We start from the raw sequence: 25,520 nt of genomic DNA on the forward strand, positions 1-25,520 counted from the left end.
GCTAACACTGCCAAGATAAAGTTTAACTCCTGCCTCCCTAGCCTGAACACACCCCAGAAATGTCCGCGCTAGCCTGTTACCCCAGGGAACGCCTTGTTTGCCTTTTTATGTCATCACAAAGGCCAGTGCAGAGGGAGAGCACCAGGCTGACCTTGGCTTTCAACTCTCAATTCAGGGAGCTACCCACAGATCCTCCTTGAGTTCTTTTGCTGCATGATGCTATGTCATAGGAGTCTGGTCTGAGCACCGAAATTTATCAAAAAAAATATTATCAAGAGGGGTTTCGTTTCTTCTCTTTTGTGGTGCTGGGAATCAAACCCAAGGCCTCACATATGCTAGGCAAATGCTCCACCACTCAGCTACATCCCAGTCCAAAGCCATTCTTTCATTTCCTCTCTTCTTCCATCTGTAAGTAGGATTCTAGAAGTTTGTAGAACACAGAGAGTTAGTTACACTGTACTTCCAAAAGGAAATGCTGGCCTTAAATCTAAGTGCATCCTGACACTGTTTATTGGTTGCCATACAGCAGAAAGCTATTCAGGAAAATTGTAACTCAATATAGGAGCAGGAGTGTGGTACAGCTGCTACAATCTGTGAGAAAAACAGGCATTAATAGAAATGCCTGTGTGCTTCGGGCTAGGCTACAGGTGGGGCAGTCGGTTTTGTTTTGGGCATTGCATTAAAAATAGACATGGATAAAGCAAAATATATCTGGAAGATTTGGGTGGCCAGGGTTAAGGAATCTAGGAATAGAGAAAATTGAAGGAAAGGGTGTATTTATAATGGTTATTTACAACTGTGATGAGCAGTGCATATGAAGTCAGGTTGTAAGGTAGACTGGAGTCTTTGTTGCATTAGAATGCAAAATGTGATTTACACAACCCACTGAAAGACACAAACCATTTCAAATTGAAGTCCTACCTCTCTAGCAAATCAGCCTCCTATGCTACAGGCATTTAGCAGACGTTGTGTACCATATCTCGATAACTGTGCATAGATTCCACACCACCCTTCTAAAGACAGAACTCTGTTATTCTACTAGAATGGGAGGTGAAGCGCTGAAAGTACTACTTCTTTGGTGTTCAGTTTGGCCCAGGCTTTTGGCCTCTCACAATGTCCATTGTCAACTCCTACTCAGCTATTTCCTTCTATTTTATTACTGTTACCACAAATCTACCACCAGGTGGCGAAACTCTCTCAAGTATCACAAAATAAGAGCTTTGCTATTTGCAACTTTGTATGCTGTTAAACTGGTAAAATATTTATTAGTACTAATTTATAAAAATAAGAGGTATATACCAAGATGAAATTAGGTTAAATTGTTAGTTTACTTTGAATTGTAAATTCGCTTTGACTTTCTTCCTAAAGCTAGTGTATATTCTTGACACACAGGTTTGCACAAGGCATATTAACCAAGGCACGGCAACAGCAACCACACAAAAACAAAACAGCAAAGACAAATCTGCTTCCTCCTCCCAAGATCCAGGCTGTAAGGCATGAAGGGTGTTTTTCTTACTGTGTCTCTAGACCACCACTTTTCCCACTAAACGAGCCTCTGAAACTAATCATTTGTTTTCCCTTTCTACATGGCAGAACAGTATGAAATGAAAATTTCATTCTCTCATTTGGAAAGCAACAATAACAAAACCAAACCCACAAATAATCTTGTTTGTTTCCCCTCAACCTTCCTATCTTATCCCCTAATGGTATTTTGAAACCTGCAAATCTTCTTTTTTTTTTTCTTGTGGGACTGGGTTTGAACTCAGGGCTTCTACTAGTTGAGTCACACCTCCAGTCCATTTTGCTCTGGTTATTTTGGAGAAGGAGGTCTCACAAACTATTTGTCTGGGCTGGCCTTGCACCATGATCTTCCAGCTCTCAGCCTCCTAAGTATCTAGGATTACGGGCGTGAGCCACCAGTGCCTGGCTAAAACCTGCAAATCTTCTTATCCTCTGTTTTCTGTCTGTTTTTTTAAACATTTCTGGAGAAAACTGAGATGATTAAGGAGGGAAAGCTGTTGACTTGCTGCTCATCTAAAGCTTACCTGCACAGGACCATTTTCTTCTTCTAGCTTCTGAGGAAGACACAGTCCTCTTGCTCTAGGCCAATCCTGCCATTTGTATTCAGGACTCCAGTTTGTATGTGTTTATGTCTTAAAATATGTGCTTATTTTGGGTGAGGGTTCTTTGAGCATTCTTTGCTTTCAAGTTTACATCTATTAGGATTAGGGGCAGGTATATACAACAGAGACAAACCACAGCGGTATATACACACAGGGTTTTGTTTTGCTTTTCAAGGAAGAAAAAAGGTAGAGTGAGGCACAGTTTTACAAAGTTGTTAGAAACCCAAGGTCCTTTGTAGTTGTATTTGCATGTCTTTGTCTCTGTGGTCTGTGCTAAATCTGGAGCTTTCAACTAATTTTTTCTAATAAAGAAGAAAAAAAAGAATCTGCCTTCTCTTTAAGGACAATTTCCAGAAATTCCATATTCACTTCTACCTCTTTAGACACATGGCCATATGTAGATTCAGGGAAGTCTGTGGCATTTTACTGGACACATTGCTATTCCAAGTAAAAAAGCGTTGGTGTTGGAAAGAAGCATTGCAGTTGGATACACATCAGTGGCAGTGAACTTATTATGTGGCTCAGTTTCCATGTCTTTTTTTTGGGTGTTCTTGACCTTTCATGGGTTCAAGCGGGGATTGTTTCCTCTTGTTGCTATGTATGTCTACTGTTCTCTTGGCTGCTGTGTGGCTGTCTTTGGTGTATATGCTCATAATGCAATATCTCTTATTGGAAATGGCAGTCATAGCATTGAAGTTCTGCTGTAATTTGGATTTTAATTGTCCCCAAGGGCCCTGTTGTTGAAGACTTTGTCCCTAGAGAGGTGCTACTGGTACATGGTAGAGCTTCAGGCATTGGGGCCTAGTTGTTTAGGTCATGGGGGTTTGACCTTGAAGGGGATTGTGGGACCTGGTCCCTTCCTCTTCTTCTCCTTTGCTTCCTAGCTTGTGGTGTGAGTGGTTTTGCTCAGCTGCATGCTCCCACCATGATGGGCTGCCTCACCACAGGGGCCAATGGTTCACAGATTGAAACCTCTAAAATTGCAAATCAAAATAAACCTTTTCTCTTTATAAGTTAATTATCTCAGGTGTTTTGTTACTGTGACAGAAAGTTAACTAACACAGATTTTTTTCTTGTGTTGTTTAATGCATGTTGGTCAGAATTCTACCTACTTTTGTTTGCAGTTACCCAGCAAATTTTTTAAAAAATTGTGCCTATTTAAGGTGTATGACATGATGTTTTGATTTACAAATTGTGGAATGATTAAATCCATCTAGCTAACATCTCCATTACCTCACATATGTCACTTTTTTTTTTTTTTGGTGAGAACATTTAAAATCTATTCTGGTAGCAAATTTCAAGTATACACCACATGGTTAGCAACTGTGAACCACAGAGCTCCTCAACATATCCCTCCTAACAAAGTTTTGAATTCTTTGACCAACACCGCCCCAGTTTTCCCCAGTCACACCCCAATTCCTGGCAACCATCATTCTACTCTTTGCTTTTGTGAGTATGGCTATTAGATTCCATGTATAAATGAGGCCTTTGGTATTTGTTTTCTTGTGTCTAGTTTGTTTCACTTGGGACAGTATCCTCTAGGTTCACCCACATTGCTGCAAATAACTGGATTTTCTCTTTCTTCTTCTTCTTATTTTTCTTAACAACAAATACTATTTCATTGTACATATGTACCACATTTTTTCCTATTTTTTTTTTGAGATAGGGTTTCATTATGTAGCCTGAACTGGCCTTGGTGCATGCTGTTGCGCTCAGCATATGCCACATTTTCTTTATCCATTCATTTCTCAGTGATGGATATTTAGGTAATTTATATTTCTTGACTATTGTGAATAGTGCTGTAATGAACTTGGGGAGACAGATATCTCTTTGAAATTCTGATTTCATTTCCTTTGGATATACACACACAAGTGGAATTGCTGGTCATGTGCCAGTTCATGCCATGTTCTATAACAGCTGCACCAATTTACGTCCCACTAATAGTGTACAAGGTTTCCCTTTTCTCTGCATCCTTGCCAACACTTGTTATCTGTCTTTTTGATAAAAGTCATCCTAAGAGGTGTAAGGCAATATCTCATTATTTAATTTGTATTTTCTGATGATTAGTGATGTCAAACCTTTTTCATAAATGTGCTCATCATTTGTGTATCTTCTTTTGAGACATATCTATTCAATTCTTTTGCCCAGTCTTCCTTTCTTCCTCCTTCTTTCCCTCCCTTCATTCTTTCTTTCCTTCTTCCCTCCCTCTCTCTCTTCCTCCCTCTCCCTTTCTCCTCCTCCTCCTCCTCCTCCTCCTCCTCCTCCTCCTCCTCCTTCTTCTTCTTCTTCTTCTTCTTCTTTTCTCTCTCTCTCTCTCTCTCTCTCTCTCTCTCTCTCTCTCTCTCTCTGTCTCAAGTCTCACTGTGTAGCACAGGCTGCTTTCAAACTCTTTATGTAGTCTGGACTCTCAATCCTCCTGCCTCAGCTTCCTGTATGCTCGTACTACAGGTATATGCCACCACGATCAGGCTTATTAGTATGGCTAGTATAGATAGCCTTACTTTTCTGTTTTAAAATACTATTATATGGTTTCATAGGTATAGAAAACTTTCACCAAATTAAAAAAGCTATTTTTTCTGATATTTAAAAGTTTGTAAATTCTATTGGTTACCTTTATAATTTTGCCCAATGTACTGTATCTTTTATTTATTTGATAATGCTATTTAATTACCTATTGAAAGAAGTGCTGAAGCACTGTTCACATAGCCAAGCTATGGAAACCCAGATGCCCTACAAATGATGCATGGATTAAGAAAATGTGATATATCTATATCTATATCTATCTATCTATCTATCTATACACATACACACACACATATATATATATACACACACACATACACATACATACACAATGAAGTTTTACTTAGCCATAAAGAAGAAGGAAACTATATGGTTTGAAGGCAAATGGATGTAAGGGGAAAACATCATGTTAAGTCAATTAGCCAGGTTCAAAAATGACAAAGGTCACATCTTTTCTTTCATATGTGGACTATAGATACAAAAAATAAATGCATACACAAACCAAACATGATCATATGCAAATCTGTGGGGAGTGGATTATGAGAAGCCTATGAGAACCTGACATAAGCACAGCTGTGTCAAATAATTTGCAGGCTGAGTTTGGCATGGCCCCAGTCACAGAAGGGGGTGAGGGCAAAATGCAGCACAGCTGCTTTTCCTAAGATAGTTACATGTAGAGAGTAGTGGTGGCAGGTTTCTCCTGTTACAGTGTCATGCCCCTTCCTGAGAACTGTGCCTCCACCTCCTTGTTTGCCACTGTATATAAAAGACTCGCTGAAGGAGGAGGGGGGTCTGGCTGCTTGCTGGCGCTGATGATGCTGCTGGCTGCTATTGCTGATGCTGCTGGAGGCTGCTGTTGTGTGTCTGTGAGTTTAAGGTCTGAGACTTTAGGAGTTATGTTAGAGATTAGAGGAAACATGGGACAGTGCAAGTCTAAGGACAAAGGCTTTAAAGAATAGAAAAGAAGCAAGGTTTTAAAGAATAGAGAAAAGAAGCAAAGTAAAAGAAGTAATGAGGCTGTTGTGTGTCTCCATTGGAGCACCCAGCACACCTGACCCCAACTTCCTGCATGTTCGTCTTCCATTTTTTGTCCTTTCTGCCTCTCAAGTCTCCCCCAGTTAGGTTTGTAGGACAAGAGCTCACGCAGGTCGAGAGACAAACTCATATGTAGAACATGTATGTAATAGTGGAACTACTCTATGGAACTCACAGGAGGAAGGAAAGGAAGAGAGGATGATAGAGCATCAACAATATTAAAATACATAACGTCTGTGCAGGTAGAGGGTGTAAGGATATGTATTGAATGCTGTTGAAAAATAGGGTGGGAGGGAAGGGATAAGGGAGAGTATTGGAAGGGGTTGAACAGACCAAAGTAAAGTATACTCGCAGTGGATATATTTCAAGAAACCCCTTTGAACATTAACTTTGAAATTAATGAAAGACAGGACTATAAAATAAGAACAATGTGTGGAGGATACGTGTGGGAGAGGGAGGGTGAATGGAGGAGATGAAGGTGAGGGAATATGGTTGATTGGCTTCATATACATATATGAAATAGAATGGTAAAAATAATAAAAATAAAAATGGAAAGAAGTATTCCTGTTTTTCCCATTAGAAGCTCATAAAAGTAGACCTTTCTATATGGTATAAATTTGAAAACAACTTTATGAATGACTTAAATATTTTTTGAGATCATATGAAACAAAATGCAGATGTGTAATTATACTCATAAATCCTCATAAAATAAAAGGTATCTCTCTCCTTAAAAAAAAAGAAGTGCTGAAATTAGTACATATTTTCTTCCTTTCTGCTCCTCTGTCTCTCTTCCACTATATGACTTTGGTCAATTACATGCTTTTTAGTAAAGCTCACCTTGAGAATATCAAATTTATCTATTTATCTATCATCTATCTATCTATTATCAATCTATCATCTATTTGTTTATCTATCCACCCATCTATCTACCATCTATCATCCATGTATTGATATTGATTTGTTGATTTTAAATGACAGCTTCAGACTTCTAACTACTCCACTTCACAGGTCTGTGATTTTCACTTGGTGTATTTTGAAACTGCTCATTCACTTAGGGTTATTCTATCTTTGTGCTCAGTTGACTCTTTTATACTTATTTAATGTCCCACTTTGTGCCCAGTGTTCTGAAGTCTGTTTCTTCTAATATTAATATAGGCCCTTTAGCTTTAAGAAAATTAGTGTTCCATTTCTACCTTTGTTCTACATTATGTAATGTTTCTATTTTTTCTGCTTGCCTAGGAATTCTCCTTTATCTTTGATTATCAGTGTGACTATGATTTATCTGTTTTTTACCTATTCTGCTTGAGTTTTTCTGAGGTATTTAGATTTCTGGATTATTGTATTATGCTAATTTTGAAAAGTTCTTGGCCACTACTTCTTTATATATTTTTTCTGTCTTGTTCTTCCTGTCTTGTTTTTCTTCACTCCATTGCATCCTTTTTAAACCTGCAGCTTTTGTATTCTCTGTTCTGTCTTTATGGTAGTATCTTTTCTCTTTTTGTTTTAATTTTGAAGCTTTCTATTGGCTTATTTTCAGCTGTGTTCTGTCTGCTGAAATAATCTTTCGATTCATTTTTATAGTTTCTATCTGTTTAATGTCATTTTCATACACATTGTCCAACTTTTCCACTGCTAACTTACTGATCACAAGTATCTAGTGTCCCTATGTGGAAGCAGTAATGTATGAGTGATTACCCTGTCTGCTTAGGCTGACTATTTGACAAGTTGACATGGGACATTTTTTCTTGCTTTTTTGGAGGTGGGGTTTTGTCAGCATCACTTTCCCCATTCCCAGAAGCCACTCTCATCAGCCAGTGCTGTGGCTTGGATAAGGGTGTCAAAGGCCTGGGCACCAACCTGTGAGAGGAAGTTGAGTCATAGGAATGGGGGTGGTACTCTTGAGGGGATATCAGGACCTGGCCTCTTCCATTCTCTCTCTGCTTCCTGGCCACCACGAAATAAGCAGCTTTGCTTTGCCATGTGTTCCTGCCTCATCACAGCCCCAAAGCAACAAAGTGAACTGACCACAGACTGAAACCTCAGAACGTGTGAGCCAAGTAAACCTTCCCTCCTTATAAGTTGGTTAATCCAGGTATTTTGTCACAGTGATGGGAAGCTACTAACAGTTTCCAGCCCTGATGGAGGAGAACACTACCCCTGCCTTGGATCAATGCTGGAGAGGCTGTCTCCCCACCCCTACCTTGGGATAGAGAACTCTAGCGTCTCCCTCCCCATGGAAACAGTGAGAGGAAACAGTCCGCTCCTGGGCTGGAGGATTTCCTGTCCTTGTTTGGTGCTTTTCCTTCTGAAGAGGAAGGAGCCTGGGGAAGAGGTTTTTGTCTGTGTGCTATCAAAGGGAGTTCTCCACTTTCCTTACCTATCAGGAGTTTTTCTAGTGAGCTGGTGGAGGCCAGTGAAAACCAGTCTGTTAGGAAGAGCTGACCCTGGAGTGTGGAGTGCTCAGTTATTCCACTGGCACCTGGCTTTGAAATTTTATTTTCCATCTATTTCTGTGTTTTCCAGTATCTTCTTCTACAACATGACCATACTGACTTCTAGATTTGAAGAATTTTCAAATTCTTCATATTGTCTTCTGTTAATAAATAAACTTGGCTTAGTTTCACTTCAAAATAAAGAATACTTGACCTTTGAGAAAGCACTGCCGATTGCTCCATGTTCATCTGCTTTTTATTAGCTATTTGCTTTTCTTTTTGAAATTTCCAACTTTTATTTTGGGGTTTTCAGTTTTCTTATTGCTTTAAATACCCTCTTTTATCTATTTCCAGTCATATATCTTGCAAGTGTAATTTCTTGGACTTTCATGTCTTTTTCTGTTGTGTGTATTTTTCTCTGAAATTAGAGTTAAAATTGTTTTTTGACTCATGACTCTATCAGGTTTTATAGTTCATACTTTGCTAAATAGAAGCTAATATGCAAGGTAATGACATTGCAATTAGTTTGAGAGGAGATGAATACTTACAAATAGCAGAAAACATTATTAAACTTGGGATACTATTCATTATCAGGATGCATATGAAAGCAATTTGGTTTTGATAGCTAAAGTTTATAGATCATAACTTTACTTATAAAAATTCTAAAAGACCAGATTTTTAGTAATAAATTTTAACCCTTTTGTTTTTATCTGATGTACATTGTATATTTTGCTCCCTCTTTAAAAGCAAAGGAAAAGATTGCATCTTTATAATACCTTTCACATTTACTTCTGGCCTCAATGAGCAATTTCCCTTCCTTCCTTCCTTCCTTGTTTTGGTGCTTTTAATCACTCATTTATTTTTGCAAGCATTGACCAGTTGTCTTTACAACTAAGTCAGGATTACTGAGTGATGGCTGTTGATAAGCCCCTCTGAACCAGAATCAAGTCCCATGAAGGATCTGACTTGCCTTTCCCTGTCCTTTGTGACTGCAGCTTGTCATCAAAGTGTAGAGCAGTATTGTGCCATCACACCAAAGACGCCTCCTGCACTCAGTGATGACTTTGGAAATGTTTGGCTTTTCCTAAGGGTTTCCAAATTACTACATTGTAATAATGATCTTGACCTTTTATGGCCCTTCTTGCTTTCCCTTGGTGATCAAGTTGATAGCTGTTGCTTCTATCGACAATCAATGTTTCTGACTCTGTCCTTTTAATTTCACACTTCTAGTCTGCTGTGAACTTAGAAATCAAACAACTTTTGAAAATTTCTTATCAAACATGAAGCAGAAGGAGTTTTCATATGATACGTGATTTGTTGATTAAACTTTCTAATAGGTTTTTTTGTTTCTTCCTTTTTAAAATTTTTTTATTTTATTTTATTTTATTTTTGTTGACGTAAGAGATTTTATCTTAGCATATTTTCTTTTTATTTATTTATTGTTTTATTATTCATATGTGCATACAAGGCTTGGGTCATTTCTCCCCCCGCCCCCTCCGCCTCCCCCCCCACCTCCTCAATACCCGGCAGAAACTATTTTGCCCTTATCTCTAATTTTGTTGAAGAGAGAGTATAAACAATAATAGGGAGGAACAAGTGTTTTTGCTGGTTGAGATAAGGATAGCTATACAAGGAGTTGACTCACATTTATTTCCTGTGCATGTGTGTTACCTTCTAGGTAACTATCATTATTTTCATTATTCAGCATTTAGGAATAATGCTAAAACAACTTGGTCTTTCTATACCAACTTCATAGGTGAGTAGAATGGCAGGGGAAAAGGGGAGGTGTTATTTAGACCTCTTGAATCCTTTCTGTTTTCCTTCTTCCTGGTTCCAAAGGTTTTTTTTTTTTTTTTTAATATACTTTACTTTGATGAGAGTTTAGAGAAGTTAAATAACAGGGATGTTTAATATAAAAACATGCTAATGTAAAGAAATGTGATATGATACTAGCCACCTACTACAAATCCCCCCCCAAACCTAGATATCCAAAATGTGTTAGGAAAACCTAGCACGTTTAGTTGACTTCTTAAAAAACAAGACAGAGTGACTTACAGCCAGTGCAGTCTTGGCATGTGCTTACAGAGAGGCTTGTCAGGCAAGTGGGCGAGGGCGTTGTCCATCAGCACCCTAGAAACAAGGGACAAGATCATTTTCCCTGTCTAAGTCAATCTGGTATTATCTAACTCTTATGAAACGTGCAAATCTGCTAAATTAGTTATCTTCTCAGTCTAGCTTTTCTTTGTGTGTCCTGTTATAGTTAAGTGCTCAGCAGTAATAAAATTCCCACAAGTAGTAGTTGTCAAATGCAAGAAGCATTTAACACCATCACACATGCCAAGTCTGCACTGGCTGAACCAAGGATGTGCCATCGACAGTGGGCTGTGCACAGGAGGTGACTTCAAATGAATCCTTTTTCCTTTTACCAAGATTCAGGCACAGCAGTTATGATGTGCTGTACAGCAGTTCAGGGGAATGGGGCAGTGAGACTTCCTTCTGACAGGCTGACATTCTAGAAGGTCGAATATCTTACAAAATTGTTAGCAGCCTTACAGAATATGACTAAGGGATAGTTTTTAGTTGAAAAAGCCTTTTTGGAGCCTTAATAATTCCAAATTTAATGTTTAAAGTATTCCTTTTTTATTAGTGTATATTAATTGGACAAAGGGGTTTTGTTGTGATATGTCTGTACATACATGTAATGCATGTAGATCAAATTCTTCCCCTCTATTACTCTCTGTTCCCCTTTCTATTTTATAATTTTCAGTGGGTTTTCTGATTCTATTTTTAAACATGCATATAATGTACTTGGATCACATTCCCACAATTGAAATGCTTGCTTTAATTTAGTACTTACAAGAGAATAAGAGAATTTAGTCCATAAAATGTTAGTGGGGAGATTCGGCTGAGGTGATTATCTTCAATTATCCTGCCAGTCAGAAGAAGAAAAACTCACTCACTTGTGTTATTTTAGAACATAGAAACTAATGCTCTGAAATGCCACATAAATGAAACATACAGCCATTCCAGTCTGTGGAGATCTTCAAAAACACCTGGCTTCAGGAAGGTTATCCTGTTATGACTGAGGTACCTGGAAAAGGAGCATGACTGCGGTTAAGTTTGTACCTTTTGGATGTTTTACAGTAAAGAAAGGAAAAACACTAGTCCTCCCATCCTCATCGTGTCACTGCCCCACCTTTGAATCTTTGAGTTTGTATCATTTGCCTTGTCATATAGCTTTTGATTTCCCCACAAGGAACCGATTAATCAATCTATGCTTTCCTGATCAATTTACTCATTGCATTGTTTTGAGCACCTACTCTATGCAGGTTTGGATAGGTGTCCCCCAGTGCTCCATGTGTCCCTAGAAAGCAACAAGTGGAGGAACTGGAGCTCCTGTGCAGTTGGTGGGAAATTAAAATGGCTCGTGTGCTGTGGAAGATGGATGCAGTTCCTCAACGATCTGATGGAGTCACACACGTACCTGTACAAATTGACCCAGCAGGCACACACCCGAATATGCAGCTGAACAAATTGAAAACAGGGACTCAACAGATAGTACACTCCCATCACGGTAGCCTTAGTTACAATAGCCAAAGGTGGAACTAATCCAAGCGTTCACAGACTGACGGATGGATAAACACACACGCACACACACACGCACACGCACGCGCACACACAGGTGGAGCAGTATTTAGCCTTATGAAGGAGGAAATTCTGACACATGCTGCCACATGTGTCAGTGAAATGAGCCATACACATCTTTGGGGAAGACGGAACATTCTGGACAGGGTGGCTACACAGCGAGGTGAAGATATTTACTCCCACTGGACTGCGCATTAAAATTGCTTGAGATGGTGAATCGTGTATTATGTATGTTTTACCACAAGCTTCACTGTTTTAAACGTACAGTGCTTTATATATCTATAAAAGCAGATTGGTGAAAAAAGAGTAACTGAGGGGTTGCAGTGTAGTTCAGTGGGAAAGTCCATGCTTAGTGTCTGTGAGACCCTAGGTTCAATCCCTGGCACTTAGGAAAAACAAAAACAAAAAACAAACAGCCTCCTCTCACTGAGTAACTGGGGTAGTCTTAGGGTTTTTTCTTCTTATCTGTCTTTTTTTTTTTCGAGACAAGGTCTTACATAGACCAGGCTGGTTTTGAATTCATGATCCTCCTGTCTCAGCCTCTCTAGTGCTGGGATTACAGGCGTGCGCACCATGACCAACTATTTTTTTCCTCCTTTTTAAATATATCATCAGGCATTCTCACTTTGAGTTCCTTCAGTCATCACTCCTGCAGCCATGGCTAACATACACCGAGTTCTTCCCATGTGCCAGGCTCCATGCGCCTGAAGCAGCTGTGAATTTTCTCTGGTGTTCCCTATAGCCCAAGGCAGGTGCTAGTGTAATCTGTATTGTACCAAAGAGGGAAGTAGTGCTTAGGAAACAATAACCTGCTCAGGTCCCTCACCTCACTAGGGATGAGTCAGGACTCAGCCTGAAGCCTGTTTTGACTCCCAACACCAGTTCTCAGCCATAGGGCCACATGACCCTTCAGCACCCTGTGCAGTCCCCTGGAGCTGTCCTGAGGGGGCTGGGTAGGAGCAGACCAGGGCAACACCCCTGCCTTGGGAGTCCTGGGCGGGTACTTACAGTTTAGTGAGGCTGCGCAGTCCTCTGAAGGCAGAGACCGACACAGATGTGATCTGATTGTGCTGCAGGCACCTGGAACCAGGATTATTCAAAAGGAAAACACGAAGCAGAGTATCAGTTTTGCAAGAGGACAAAGGTTCTGCAGATGGGTGGCTAACATGTAACCATGGGAACGGTTCTTATGCCAGGGGATGGACGCTTATAAGGGCTTGGGCATTCCTTTTTCCTTCTTTTAAAGCTGTTTCCTCAGCTGTACCAAGCTGCCAGTGTTTAAGAGAATAAAACCCCCACTCCTACAGCAATCGCTGTAATGAGCTAGACTGTGGGGAGATTAGGCTGCCAGCCCCAAGCCACTGAGCAGAAAGCTCAGTGGCACTGGCTTCTGTGAGTCAGGCTCTGGCTAGGGTTGGGCCCTGGGGTTGGGAAGAGGGCAGACTTTGTAAGCATGTGCTAGGTATCCAGTAGTCCTGTGAATTTACTGGAGGTACCTTATTCAGTTTAAAAGATTTGTATCAACTATAACTCAATCCCAAGGCTGGAATTCGGGTTGTTGTTTTTTTTTAAGTGCCCTGCTTGTCTACTTGCATCAGATGTGCCTCTTCTGTGTTTGTGCTTGGACTGGCTTACACCAGCACACATTCGATTTCCAGGTTTCCCTTTACTCTCATTTTCAGGGCCCTCCCTCTCTTTATAAAAAACCAAACTGCTGACAAGCATGGGAAAAGAAAAAAAAACCCAAAAAAACTAGGATGGTAAATTTTATGATATGTGTCTTTTACAAAATTTAAAAATTTAATATTTGAAGAAAGGCAAATCTAATGGAATAATTTAGTGAAACTAGATATTATGCCTTTTTCTTTTGCTATTAAATTTGTGTAAGCTTGCACTAGTTTTTATTTAGAAAATGAAGTTACACAGATAATAGCTAAAATTTACTCTTTGAATTTTATTGGAATAAAAACTTTAATGCACGGTACAGTACTCACCGATCAGACTCGTCCAGAAGACCAGGTGTTTTAACATTTCCTACTATAATTATTCAAACTTGTGAGTACTCAACATAGAAGTAGCAAAATTATAAGGCAACTTTAATGCTGCAAACCACTTTCCATGTTAATCTCAAATCTTCCAAGCAAATCAACATTAAATTTTATTGATTTGACATACCAAGTCTTATGTCAAAAAGTACTTGAAGCAAATTATAAGGATATCAATGGCAAAAAGAAAAAAAATACACTGGAAGAATACAATTTAGATTCAGATGCTAAAACAAGAATGCAGGCTGACAAGAATTAACTGAAGTAGTACTGGAAGTTTGACCTTGGGCTAACTAAAGGTCAAGTCATAGGTACTGGAGTATAAGCTGTTGCATTGTTTGTGCGCATGAAAGCTTTGCATTTCAGTGGCACTTGCTTTTGTCTTTGAGGGTGAAAAAGTGAAGGTGTAAGCCTGCTTTTTGTTCAGAATGCAGCTCAGCAGTATCCTGAATTTATGTAAAACTTGTTATAAATTTTAGGAGCAATAAGGGAGATATCAATCTGAATGAACTTTCAGTTAATTCAAAATTTTGACGAAAAGAGATTTCTTATTCTCCAATATGCAAGTAAACCCAACTCTGACTGTAAATGTTAAGAAGCTTATTATGCACCTGGTGATTTCTCCTGATGTGCCGTGGGCCCAGTCATGTAGTCGATAATGTATTTTTTTCACAATTCACAGAAAAACAACATGTATTTGTTTTCCTCTAACTGCTGTGTCATCTACTAAGCAGTACACAGCTTGTTTAGAGATTGAGTTGAGCTATTCCTTTAATTACCACTTAGAATTTCTTATTAGGCTGTTTTGCTACTTAGAATAAATTGGCTGTTCAAGGACTAATTCAATGTTTATTGTGCAAAAATGCTAAACTAGTGTGTTCTATAAACCTGGATTTTGATATTTAGGTTTATTGTCTAATCCCTTCTAACCATGTGGACATAAGGTGGTGCTACAGATCAGAAAAATATGTTTGACTCTTGAAATCAGAAAACAGAATAAGCAGCGCCCTCATAAAGCTTTGTGACAAGCCTCATTTTGAGAAGGTCTTCTCTGTTGATTGCTAAGTGTTCAGAATGAAGCTCTGAACACTCACTGGAGCTTTAATTTTCAGATATAAAATAAATTTTTCTGCAGATTTTGTGGATTTGTAGAACCTTTCTCTGAAGAAGTAGTTAATTTTCTTTTTATTCTGTCCTAATTCCATTTGTTACCTTAAAAAAAGTACAGTATGTGTTAATATACCAGGTTTCTCTAGTACAAAAGCAAAACTAAAATCAATACATGTAGAAAATGAAATGAGAACTTCTGAGGTGTTTTCAAGATATGGTGACTTAGGGACAGAGTATCTAAATCTATCTAAGCCCAATAATTCAAGTATATGATGATACAACTTAGTCACAAAGTTGACCTAAATCACAGGTAGACATCACCTGAGCTGCTGAATATGCTGAGAGCATACTCATGACCTTGAACTGCAGGCAGCAAGCAGTCTAGATGATGCTCAAGGTCAAAGTCAAACCTAAATGCAGTGCGGAAACAGAACCCCAGCCCCCAACAACTCGCTGTCTTAGGTAGAGCTCGAATTCACAAACATATTGCGAGAAAATTCTTCCTTATTTCATGTTAACGGTGGATCTGGCAGATCACTGGGGAGTATTGAGGTAGCTCATGCTGGAATGCTGCAGAGAGTAAAAGCTCTTGAGTACATGTGGGAATTGGCCAGTTTCCACAGCACACATGGTCCAGTCTCTTTGGGGACAGATATGTGAGATTTTTCTAGAATGCGTTCTAGAACTACTTAGAAAATGCTACCTGAAGTCTCCAGCTAACAGTGAAACAATCCCTTGAAGTGATTAGATTTGTCTCCACAGGTATACCAAACATTGCTAGTTAATTTTTAACCTCAGGAATTAAGTTTTTCTTACAGTTTCTGGAGACGGTGGTATTTCTTGAAGCCATTGGGAGGAAGCTTTCTTATGAAGTTCCACTGGAGGGACCTGAAATAAATGGAAGGCTTGGTTCTTAGTTTTGTTCTTTTCTTTTTTCAATTTTCTTATTTTTAAATTACAAGCTAGATAATTATGAGCTGTAACAACTGTAGCACTTGCTTTCAGGAAATACTTCATTTCATAATGTCCCTCTCACATTCATAGTGCCATGTGAATGAGGTCTAATTTGATTTTGTATTATTGAATATATTCATCATTTCTTAAATGTAGGTTGCAATACTGTAATTTTGACAAAAATTAAAAATAATGAAATTTGGAGAAAATTGATTTTCAGGTATATTCCCCCTCCTTTTTTTGGCAGTACTGGGGTTTGAACTCAGAGTCTTGCACTTGCTAGGCAAGGGTGTTACCCCTTGACACATGCCCACAATTCTTTCTACTTTTGTTATTTTTCAAGTAGAATCTGACGTTTATGCCCGGGAGCCAGCCTAGACCTAAATTCTCCTATTTATGCTTCCCACATAGTTGGGATGACAGCTGTGTGTCACCACACCCAGCTTTTATTGGCTTCCAAATGTTATCCTCCTGATCTCTGCCTCCTGAGTAAGATAGGATTACAGGAGTAAGCCACTGTGCCCACCTTTTTTTCTATTTGTATTTAATAAACATTAGAAGGCACTTGAGTGACAATAAAAACCATGTTTTCTGTTTAAAATACACTCAACAACTTAGTTTATATTTTACATATTTCATGGCTTACATTCCACTATTTTTAAATTAATTATAAAGGAAAATGTCAATTGGCAGTGACAGCTGGTCACTTCTAAGTGATACATTTTAATTTCCAATAAGTGGTATAGAAAGGTTTTTGCCTACATCACAACTTAATAAGCAGTTTAGCACAGACCAGATTCACAAAATTGTGATTGTATTGGAAAGGTTCCAGACCTTTAGTTTTTTTTTTTAAAGTAAAAGCATTGTAATATAGTAGAGACAAAATATGTCAAGTAAGGAAAAAATCAAGACCAACCTTGCTGGGGTTGTTTTACCTGAGCTACCCATAACCTGCCCAGGTTTGGACCAGAAGAGTTCTAGCAATAGGATGGTATTATTAGAGTTTGCATGACACAGTATACAGAACAGAGATTTACGGATAAAAAAGCAAGAGATTGCACTGTCTGGAGCCTAATTCGGGTTAGGACAATGTCATAGGACAGCACAAACAATGTTGAGGTTTTGGACCAGTGCTGCTTAAACTTGGCAATGCATCCTTCCTAAAAAAAAGACAATTTCTCAGACTCCCCTGAAAACACTTTTGGAATCTAGTTTGAGAAACATTTTTATAGAGTCTAGAAGACCATCCATTGTCAGTGAGGGTGAGGATTGATTCTTAGGTAATGATGACAAATCTTTTTTTGATGTATAAAGCACAGATGTACAAAAACAGACATACAGGATATCTGTGGGGATAAAATTTCACAGAGGGGAAAAATAGAAAACAATATCTGAAAAGGCTCCTGAGAGTAGGGGACACTGAAGAGAAAAAAGGTTAAGAAGCACTGTTCTAGATTATGCTTAGCAGTAGATGATATTTTTAAATGAATGAATGCCAAAGGCTGATTAGTTAGTGACCCGCTCCTGAAGTTATCTCATTTGCTGGGTCACCAAACATTCTTTTATATTAGCTAATCCTTTATATTAGCTAATTCAGAATCCCTTTGTGTTTGGCTTCCAAACCAAATTCTACTTTATAATCTGTTTCAATGTTTATATTGTGTACAGATAAATTGTTAAATACTTGGGTTTAACTCTTGGGGATATACCCAAAAGACTGTTACTCCAGAGGCACCTGCACATCCATGTTTATTGTGGCACTATTCACAATAGCCAAGTTATGGAAACAGCCAAGATGCCCCAGCACTGACGAATGGATTAAGAAAATGTGTATACACAATGGAATTTTATGCAGCCATGAAGAAGAACGAAATGTTATCATTCGCTGGTAAATGGATGGAATTGGAGAACATCATTCTGAGTGAGGTTAGCCTGGCTCAAAAAACCAAAAATCGTATGTTCTCCCTCATATGTGGACATTAGATCAAGGGCAAACACAACAAGGGGATTGGACTATGAGCACATGATAAAAGCGAGATCACACAAGGGAGGGGTGAGGATAGGTAAGACACCTAAAAAACTAGCTAGTATTTGTTGCCCTTAACGCAGAGAAACTAAAGCAGATACCTTAAAGCAACTGAGGCCAATAGGAAAAGGGGAACAGGTACTAGAGAAAAGGTTAGATCAAAAAGAATTAACCTAGAAGGTAACACCCACGCACAGGAAATCAATGTGAGTCAATGCCCTGTATAGCTATCCTTATCTCAACCAGCAAAAACCCTTGTTCCTTCCTATTATTGCTTATACTCTCTCTACAACAAAATTAGAAATAAGGGCAAAATAGTTTCTGCTGGGTATTGAGGCAGGGGGAGAGGGAGGGGGCGGAGTGGGTGGTAAGGGAGGGGGTGGGGGCAGGGGGGAGAAATGAACCAAGCCTTGTATGCACATATGAATAATAAAAGAAAAATGAAAAATAAATAAATAAATAAATACTTGGGTTTAACTTAAGGATCTAGATGAAAGTCTAGTGTGCTCTTGATGTGTTTATTCATTCATTTTCTCAACAAGCACGTATCAAATACCCACCACTTGCACTTTGGAAGAAAAGACAAAATCTCTGTCTTTAACCTTTTCCTCTATTTGGATGACAAATGATATGTTTTATCTACAAATTAGAGAATTTCCTCAGTCTTACAGCTCAGGACTAAGACAGTGATTAGCTTGTTTTATTTTCGTTGTGTTTATTTACATCTACATTCATTTCAAGAGTGTTTATTTAGGGATTAGTAGACTGTTAGGAATTTTTTGAAGGATATATAGAAAAACCATGTTTCAGGCTCCCATGGAGACTATAGTAGTTCTCTTTTTCAGGTGAAGATTAGAACCCTAAAACTACTCAAGGAAGCAGGTTTAATACACTTAAAGAGATGCAAGTGAGGTTCTATGAGAATCCAAAGGAAGAGGCTAATTGCTCTGAGCGTCAGGGTTACCGTATAGATAAGGGAGGCTCATTTAAGGGCTTGCAGCTTGCAAGAAAGGTCTCTTGCAAAGTTGGACCCTTATTAACATAGAATGCTTAGGATTCACAGACTACTTCTTTCTAAATGATACCAAGTAATTTTACAAATAGCATCATTACATCTTCAAAATATCCTATTGGATTTGAAAGAGGTAGATGTTATTTTCATTGATTAGAAAAACTAAAATACTTTAATATATGTTTTAAAATTTGATATCTCAAGATTGGCTCCTCACAAAGTCATATATATGTATGTGTCTATATATGTTTATATATATAATTATAAAGGAGAATGGCAATTGCTAGCAACAACTGAACAGTTACTACTAAGCAATCCCATTTTAATTTTAAATAAGTGGTATAGAAAGGTTTTTCCCTTGTACCACAATTTAATAAGCAGTTATATATAACATTGTGTGTGTGATAGAGGAAAGGGCCTACTTTTATCATTCTTGTCAAAGCTAGCTCTGGTTTTATAAAGGAAGCTCTTACTTATGGAACCATGTAGTTTTAGTGGTTAAATTTCAGGATCTGAAAGTGAGCGCTCAATGTTTAGCAAGCCAGACTAATGTGTAAATATTCATAGCTACCTGTATTTGCCTCTTTTATTCTTTAGTATTTATATGTGATGTTTTCAAAAAGCTCCAACTTCAATAGACTTGACTTGGATTACTGGCTTCTTTGATACTTTGCTTATATATGATTTAGTCCATTTCTGACATTTCCCTATAATAGTGATGAAGTTTGATATTTAGTCCTTTAATGTGCTTGCTGTAAAGCCTAGACCTTTTTTCCCTATGAAACTGAGTGAACAGACTGGGATGAGGCACGAAGCAGAGCCAGTGATGACAGAGAAAGTACAAATGGGCAAGAGGAGCCAAGTGGCTCAACCCAAAGCACAGAAGAAGCCTTTTAAGACATTTTCTTTCATTCTTTTTTTTTTTTTTGACAGTGCTGTGGATTCAACCCAGTGCCTCAGCATGCTAGGCAAGCATGCTACCTTTGAGCTACAGCTCATTTGTGAGGATCAGGTCCTAGATTTCTTTTTTTTCAATACCAGTGTTGAAAACTGACCATAATATGTGTGTTTATGTATGTGTGTATGTTTTGGGCTGGAACAGTTATCAGAATTAATTGCACTAAATTATTCAGCCAGAGACTGACATTCTTTTCTTTTTCAGTGCTGGGGATGGAGTCAGGACCTCGTGCATGCCAGGCAAGCACCAGCCCACTGAGCATCCCCAGTCCAGAATGCTGTTTTTTCAACAAAGAACAAAAAAAGTTGTGGAAATAAACTCCTGAGCTTTAGAACTACATCTGTAGATGCCTTTTGAAAATTTCCACTGAGAGACCTGTTAATCTCAAATTGAAAGAAAAATTTAACAGTTGGAACCTGAATTGTGCCAGTTTACTGCCACCAAACCTACCCCTTCTCAGATCAGTGTTACTTAGCCTGAAAACTTGGGCTTGTCTTTGACCCTATGTTTTCCTGACTTCTTGCAGCCAGTCATTTGATAGGGATCTGGTCCTAGGTTGTTATTATTTTTTGGTTGTTGTTTTTGTCTGTTCACCAATAAATAGAGCTGAAAACAGGCTGATTTATCTCACTTTGTCTTATCATATCAATTATCCATCTATCCATCTATCTTTATGTATATGTGTATGTATTGGGTCAGAAAGGAACAGTTTTTTAAAAAATTGACTTGGAATTAATTCACCAAATCATTCACCCTTTGGGTCACTACTTCCCTTCCTCCACTCCTCCAGCTGCCTCTCTCTGCTCTTGTCTTTCACAGAGGTTAGTTGAATTATTGAAGAGTGATTCAAATCTTACTTGTAGGAAAATGAAAAATGAGATTGGTAGCATGAGGATATTCTTTGGCTTGGATTTTCCATTAATTTGATATAAGCATTTGGAGTGATAATGATTTTCTTCTCTGAAAATAGAATGAAATTATCACACATTCTTGTATCCAGCATTTGCAGTTGAAATTTTAATTGCAGAAATTCTCCATTAGATCTAAGTTTTTTTGAGGGTCATTTTTTCTAGTAAGACTAACGACTATGAAAAACAGCTGTGGGAGGAAGAGAGCGAATGTTTTTCTTTGTCCCTGGTTCAGGTGGGAATGCTACTTCCTCTGGAAAAGAGGTTTTCTGGTTTAACTGCCCAATGTTCTTAGCTCCCAGGCTGCTGTCACCTGGGTAGTCCCCACCCCCACCCTAGATTCTGTGAATTTGATGTGACCACATCTACAGGAGCTCTGTATGTAGTTTGGTTTGAGAAAGGCAAGACTGGCCATTTGTAAATTCGAGGATCCCTCTTATTTTGTCCTCATTCACCCAAAAGTCAGAGCTGCAAGGTACTAAACATATGGATGGGAAATAACAACCAAACAACTCAGTACGAACATTGTGTTAAAATATCGACGTGCAGAGTGCTTCCTGTCATGTTCAAGGCCCTGGGTTTGGTCCCTGGCACCACCTTAAACAAACAAACAAGCAACCACCTCCCAACCCCTAAGATCTACCTTCCACTGAGCTCTATTTAAAGGTTTCAGCCAAATGTGTGTTTTTGTTGCTGAAGTCTGGTTGAATTCAAATTAGTACCACTAGAAACTTGGAACAAGTACTAGAAATCAATAAACCACTTCTTATGAGAACAGTTTTCTTTCACATGTATAAATTTGAATTACTTAGGAAATAAAAATCAGTATCTCTTGAGTAAAATGTGACTCAGAAGAGCTAATTTAAATGTGAAGTTCTTGGACTATTTTATCCAATTTATTTCACTTGTTTTCCTTTCTTTATACATGAGAGCATATTAAATTTTTTTGTTCAATCCACTCTAAAGGAGCTTTTTCAGTAAGTTTCAAGTGAAAATCCTGTGTCCTAAGAAAGTACTCCACAGTTATTAATTATCAGCCTTTTTAATAACACATGCAGCCAATGACATCTTTTGTTTAGATAAAATATGGTGATTCGAAATATGTCATGGGATTGTTATGAGAGATTAAATAAGGTAATACGTGGTGGGGATTAACATATATGGTGGGGGTCTGGCATTTAATAAATGTGAAATAAAACGAGCAGTTATCGCAACTGACTGAAACCTGTCATCACTTTGAATAAAATGTATTGTTTTAAAAAATTTTTTATAGGACTGGGTTTGAACTCAAGGCTTCCTGCTTGCAAAGCAGGCACTGTACTGCTTGAACCACACCTCCAGTCCATTTTGCTTTGGTTATTTTGGAGATGAAATCTCAAGAACTGATTGCCCGGGCTGGCCTTGAACCATGATCCTCCTGATCTCAGTTCCCCAAATATATAGGATTATAGGTATGAGCCACCAGCATAAGTGCTTTCTTAATAATGACACTTCTCGGTTGGGATGCAGTGCTTCGGGTACTGTTCTGGCTGTTCTTTGTTACTTACATCACAGTGACATTTGACGAAACGGAAGGAACAGCTGGTAAATGGGCAGCATCACAGTCAAGCTCGTGACCTCGGCAGAAGCAACGCTCGGGCACAGAACCAACCACTGCCCGAGGAGGACGTGGTGAGGAGGACGAAAGCAAGGACAGGAGGCGATGGAAATAAAGAGGTGCAGCTGTGAGAATATTACTTAGTACAGAAGTATGTCATGCTTCAGCTGAGCGATTTGGGTGATGCCTTAAATTAAGGTTCCAAAGTTAACTTTTCATTTCCCTGGGAAACGACACTAGAACACTCATATTTGTAGGCATGCAGTTCCCAGCCCATCCCCCATCCAGGTTTAAAATGGCAGACTGGTTGTTAACCTCATTGAGGAGTAAAAACACATATTAAACGTTTGGAAAGGCAGACTTTATACCCTTTTATATCCCCTCCCCTTGCTTTTTGACCAAGGTTCAATTTTCCTTCTTTCCCTTTTTTTTTCCCCCTAAACTCAGGTCTTGAGCTTGCTAGGCAGACACTGTACCACTTGACCACATTCTCAGACCTTTTTGCTTTATTTTTTCAGAGAGGATCTTGTGTTTTTGGCTAGGTATGGTCTCTGACCAAGATCCTTCTACCTATGTTCCCTTGTAGCTGAGATTCATAGAGGTTTGCAACCATTCCCAGCTTGTTTTTTGAGACGGGGTCTTACTAACTTTTTGCCTGGACTGGCCTCGAACCATGATGCTCCCTATCTCTACTCAAGTAACTGGGATTATAGGCATGAACTACTGGCACCTGTCAAAAGGAGTTATTTTCACAAGTTTTCCTGAACTAAAATATTAAGAAGTTAATTCTTAAGTTGATACCCTTCTACACCCCCTCCAGCATTTTTGTAAGTTTGCACTATGACTACACATAGCAGGTTATAATTAATAGGGTTTCCTAGCTCTAAATTATAGCTTAGACACCAGAAGATTTTTCTCTTGCAGACATTAAAATCCAAGCAGCTGATATGCTCCTCTGTTTTGGTCATATCAGTTTATAGCCACTGAAAAAAGGCAACACAAAATAATAATCCTGCTTACATTCATTTTGTTTGTAATATCCAATATGTTTGAGTACTTTTACGCTTCAGATCCTTGATGCATTTGGAAGTAGACTTTTCAAATTAAAGCTGTATCTTTTTCTTTAACTTTTTAAATTAGCATACATTAATTATACAAAATGATGGGCTTCCTGTGACATTTTAATACGAGCATGCAATGCACTTAGATCATATCCACTTGTTACCTTCTCTTTTCACCCTCCCCTGTCCTCTTCTGAAGGGTTCATCTCTAATAAAGTTTGAAACTAGAAAACTAAAATTAACCTTTTTTAGTGTTGGATCCAACTTTTAATAACACAGTGTCATGGAAAAGGAGGCTCAACAGCTCTGATTACTTACGGCATTCAGTTGTCTCTGCCTTGAAAGGGTATGGGGAGCTCATTTTGTAGTAATTGGCAAAATATTTGTCAAGTTGCAGAGACCATCCGTTGTTGTCTCCTAGAGAAAAAAATCCAATAGCAGGAAACTTAAACAGACAAACAAGGCAGATTGTGTTCTGGTGTATTGCTGAAAACCCTAATGCAGGCCAGTGAGTATCAGATCAGGAAACTGGTGCAGTGCACTTCTTGCCCCATGTGGAGGCTGGGATGGCCTGTGATGGCCTGCGATGGCCCTCATCTCCATGTGTAACAAACACCATGGTGATCCTGCCTCAGGTAGTATAGGGACCCACTTGAATAAGTATGACATCCTGCTCTTACAATTTTACTTTTGTTTCCCTAAATATTCTTCGATAATTCAAACTGTTGGAGATGCATAAATACGGATAGATGGCCACGATGGTTACATTTTGTAAAGAAAACACACCGGTGTGGTCTTATTCCTGTTTTATGTTTTGTTTTCTTAAGGTCCACTGGTATTCAAAGTGATTATTCTCTGGCTGTTTATGTACTTTCTCATTTTTACACTAAACTCCTATACCACCTTTAAAGCAAACAAAAATCTGAATATTTGTGTAGTGAGGTGCTTTACTGTGGATCTGGAATGCCTCACAAAGACTCAGTTCCCCAGCATGGCGCTGTTGAGAGCTGGTGGAAACTTTAAGAGGTGGGGCCTCGGGAGGTCTTTAGGACTTTGGAGCATGCCCTTGAAGGAACTGTGGGACGGCAGTCATTTCCCCAACCTGGCATCGAGACAAACTGGCTTTTTCCACCACAGTTGCCACCATGATGCACTGTGCCCACCACAGGCTCAAAGCAACAGGGCCAATTGGTCATGGATGGTGAGCCTTGGAAACTGGGAGCTAAGATAAACCTCTCCTCTTTTTAAGTTGATTGGTCTCAGATAATTGTTATAATAATGAAAAGCTGGTTAACACCACAACTGGGACAGTCTTCTTGATTCTTGGGGACCTGGCTCACAAGGGATCTTAGGCTTCTTTTGTCCCTTCTGCCTGTAAGCAGTAAGTGTGCTTCATGTAACTTGATGTCTGTGTGTTTTGTCTTCCTGGCCTCTGACAAGTTGTTAAGCAGAGCACAGTGAACATACCCTGCTCTTGCTTGTGTAATTCATATCTGAGACTTGAGTTCTGGTACTACAACCTCGCTCAGTTGCATGGGTTTGGTAAAACTGACTTTGTCACACACATGATTTTAGCTCTGAGCAGCAAACTTTCAGATTATAGTTGCCGTCCAACCTTTTTCTTTTACTTTTTTCCTTTTCTTTTTCTTTTTCCTTGAGGCAGAGTCTCATTATGTAGCCAGGCTGACATTGAATTTGGGATCCTCCTGTCTCAGCCTCCTGAGTTCTGGGATTACAGGTATGTGCTATAATGCCTGGCTCTCTAGTGCATACCTTTTTTGTGGTGTAACATGGACTGTTTCCAAAGGCAACTCAAACCTTCTTCATACAACCTTGTTACTTCTTAGGTTCTCTGGGATTGTGAATGGCCACCACACTCTATCAAGCTGCCCAAATCAGAAGGGTTAAATTTATTAGAGTGTGCTCATCCTATAATGTGCATGATTTTCCCTGGTCTAGGTTATTTTTTTTTAATTTTTATTTTATTTATATGTGCATACAATGTTTGGGTCATTTCTCCCCCTTCCCCCAACCTCCTCCCTTACACCCCCCCACCCCCCTCCCTCCCTTATCCCCCCTTACCCCTCGCTA

General features: G+C 38.9%; 1 protein-coding gene across 6 annotated transcripts in view; it reads right to left on the reverse strand.

The window, feature by feature from the left end:
- Rxfp1 (relaxin family peptide receptor 1) overlaps window positions 1-25,520 on the reverse strand; it is a 102,979-nt gene that overhangs the window by 22,775 nt on the left and 54,684 nt on the right. For all 6 annotated transcript variants that reach the window (XM_074041742.1, XM_074041741.1, XM_074041739.1 and 3 more), the window contains exons 3-9: window positions 23,748-23,846; window positions 22,319-22,424; window positions 15,730-15,801; window positions 12,767-12,838; window positions 11,133-11,204; window positions 10,971-11,042; window positions 10,169-10,243 (exon numbers count right to left, since the gene is read on the reverse strand). In XM_074041742.1, the coding sequence (XP_073897843.1) occupies window positions 10,169-10,243; window positions 10,971-11,042; window positions 11,133-11,204; window positions 12,767-12,838; window positions 15,730-15,801; window positions 22,319-22,424; window positions 23,748-23,846 (568 nt within the window). The remainder of the gene's footprint in view (window positions 1-10,168; window positions 10,244-10,970; window positions 11,043-11,132; window positions 11,205-12,766; window positions 12,839-15,729; window positions 15,802-22,318; window positions 22,425-23,747; window positions 23,847-25,520) is intronic.

This window comes from Castor canadensis, chromosome 9, assembly GCF_047511655.1.
Source record: "Castor canadensis chromosome 9, mCasCan1.hap1v2, whole genome shotgun sequence".
In the NCBI taxonomy this organism is placed as follows: Eukaryota; Metazoa; Chordata; class Mammalia; order Rodentia; family Castoridae; genus Castor; species Castor canadensis.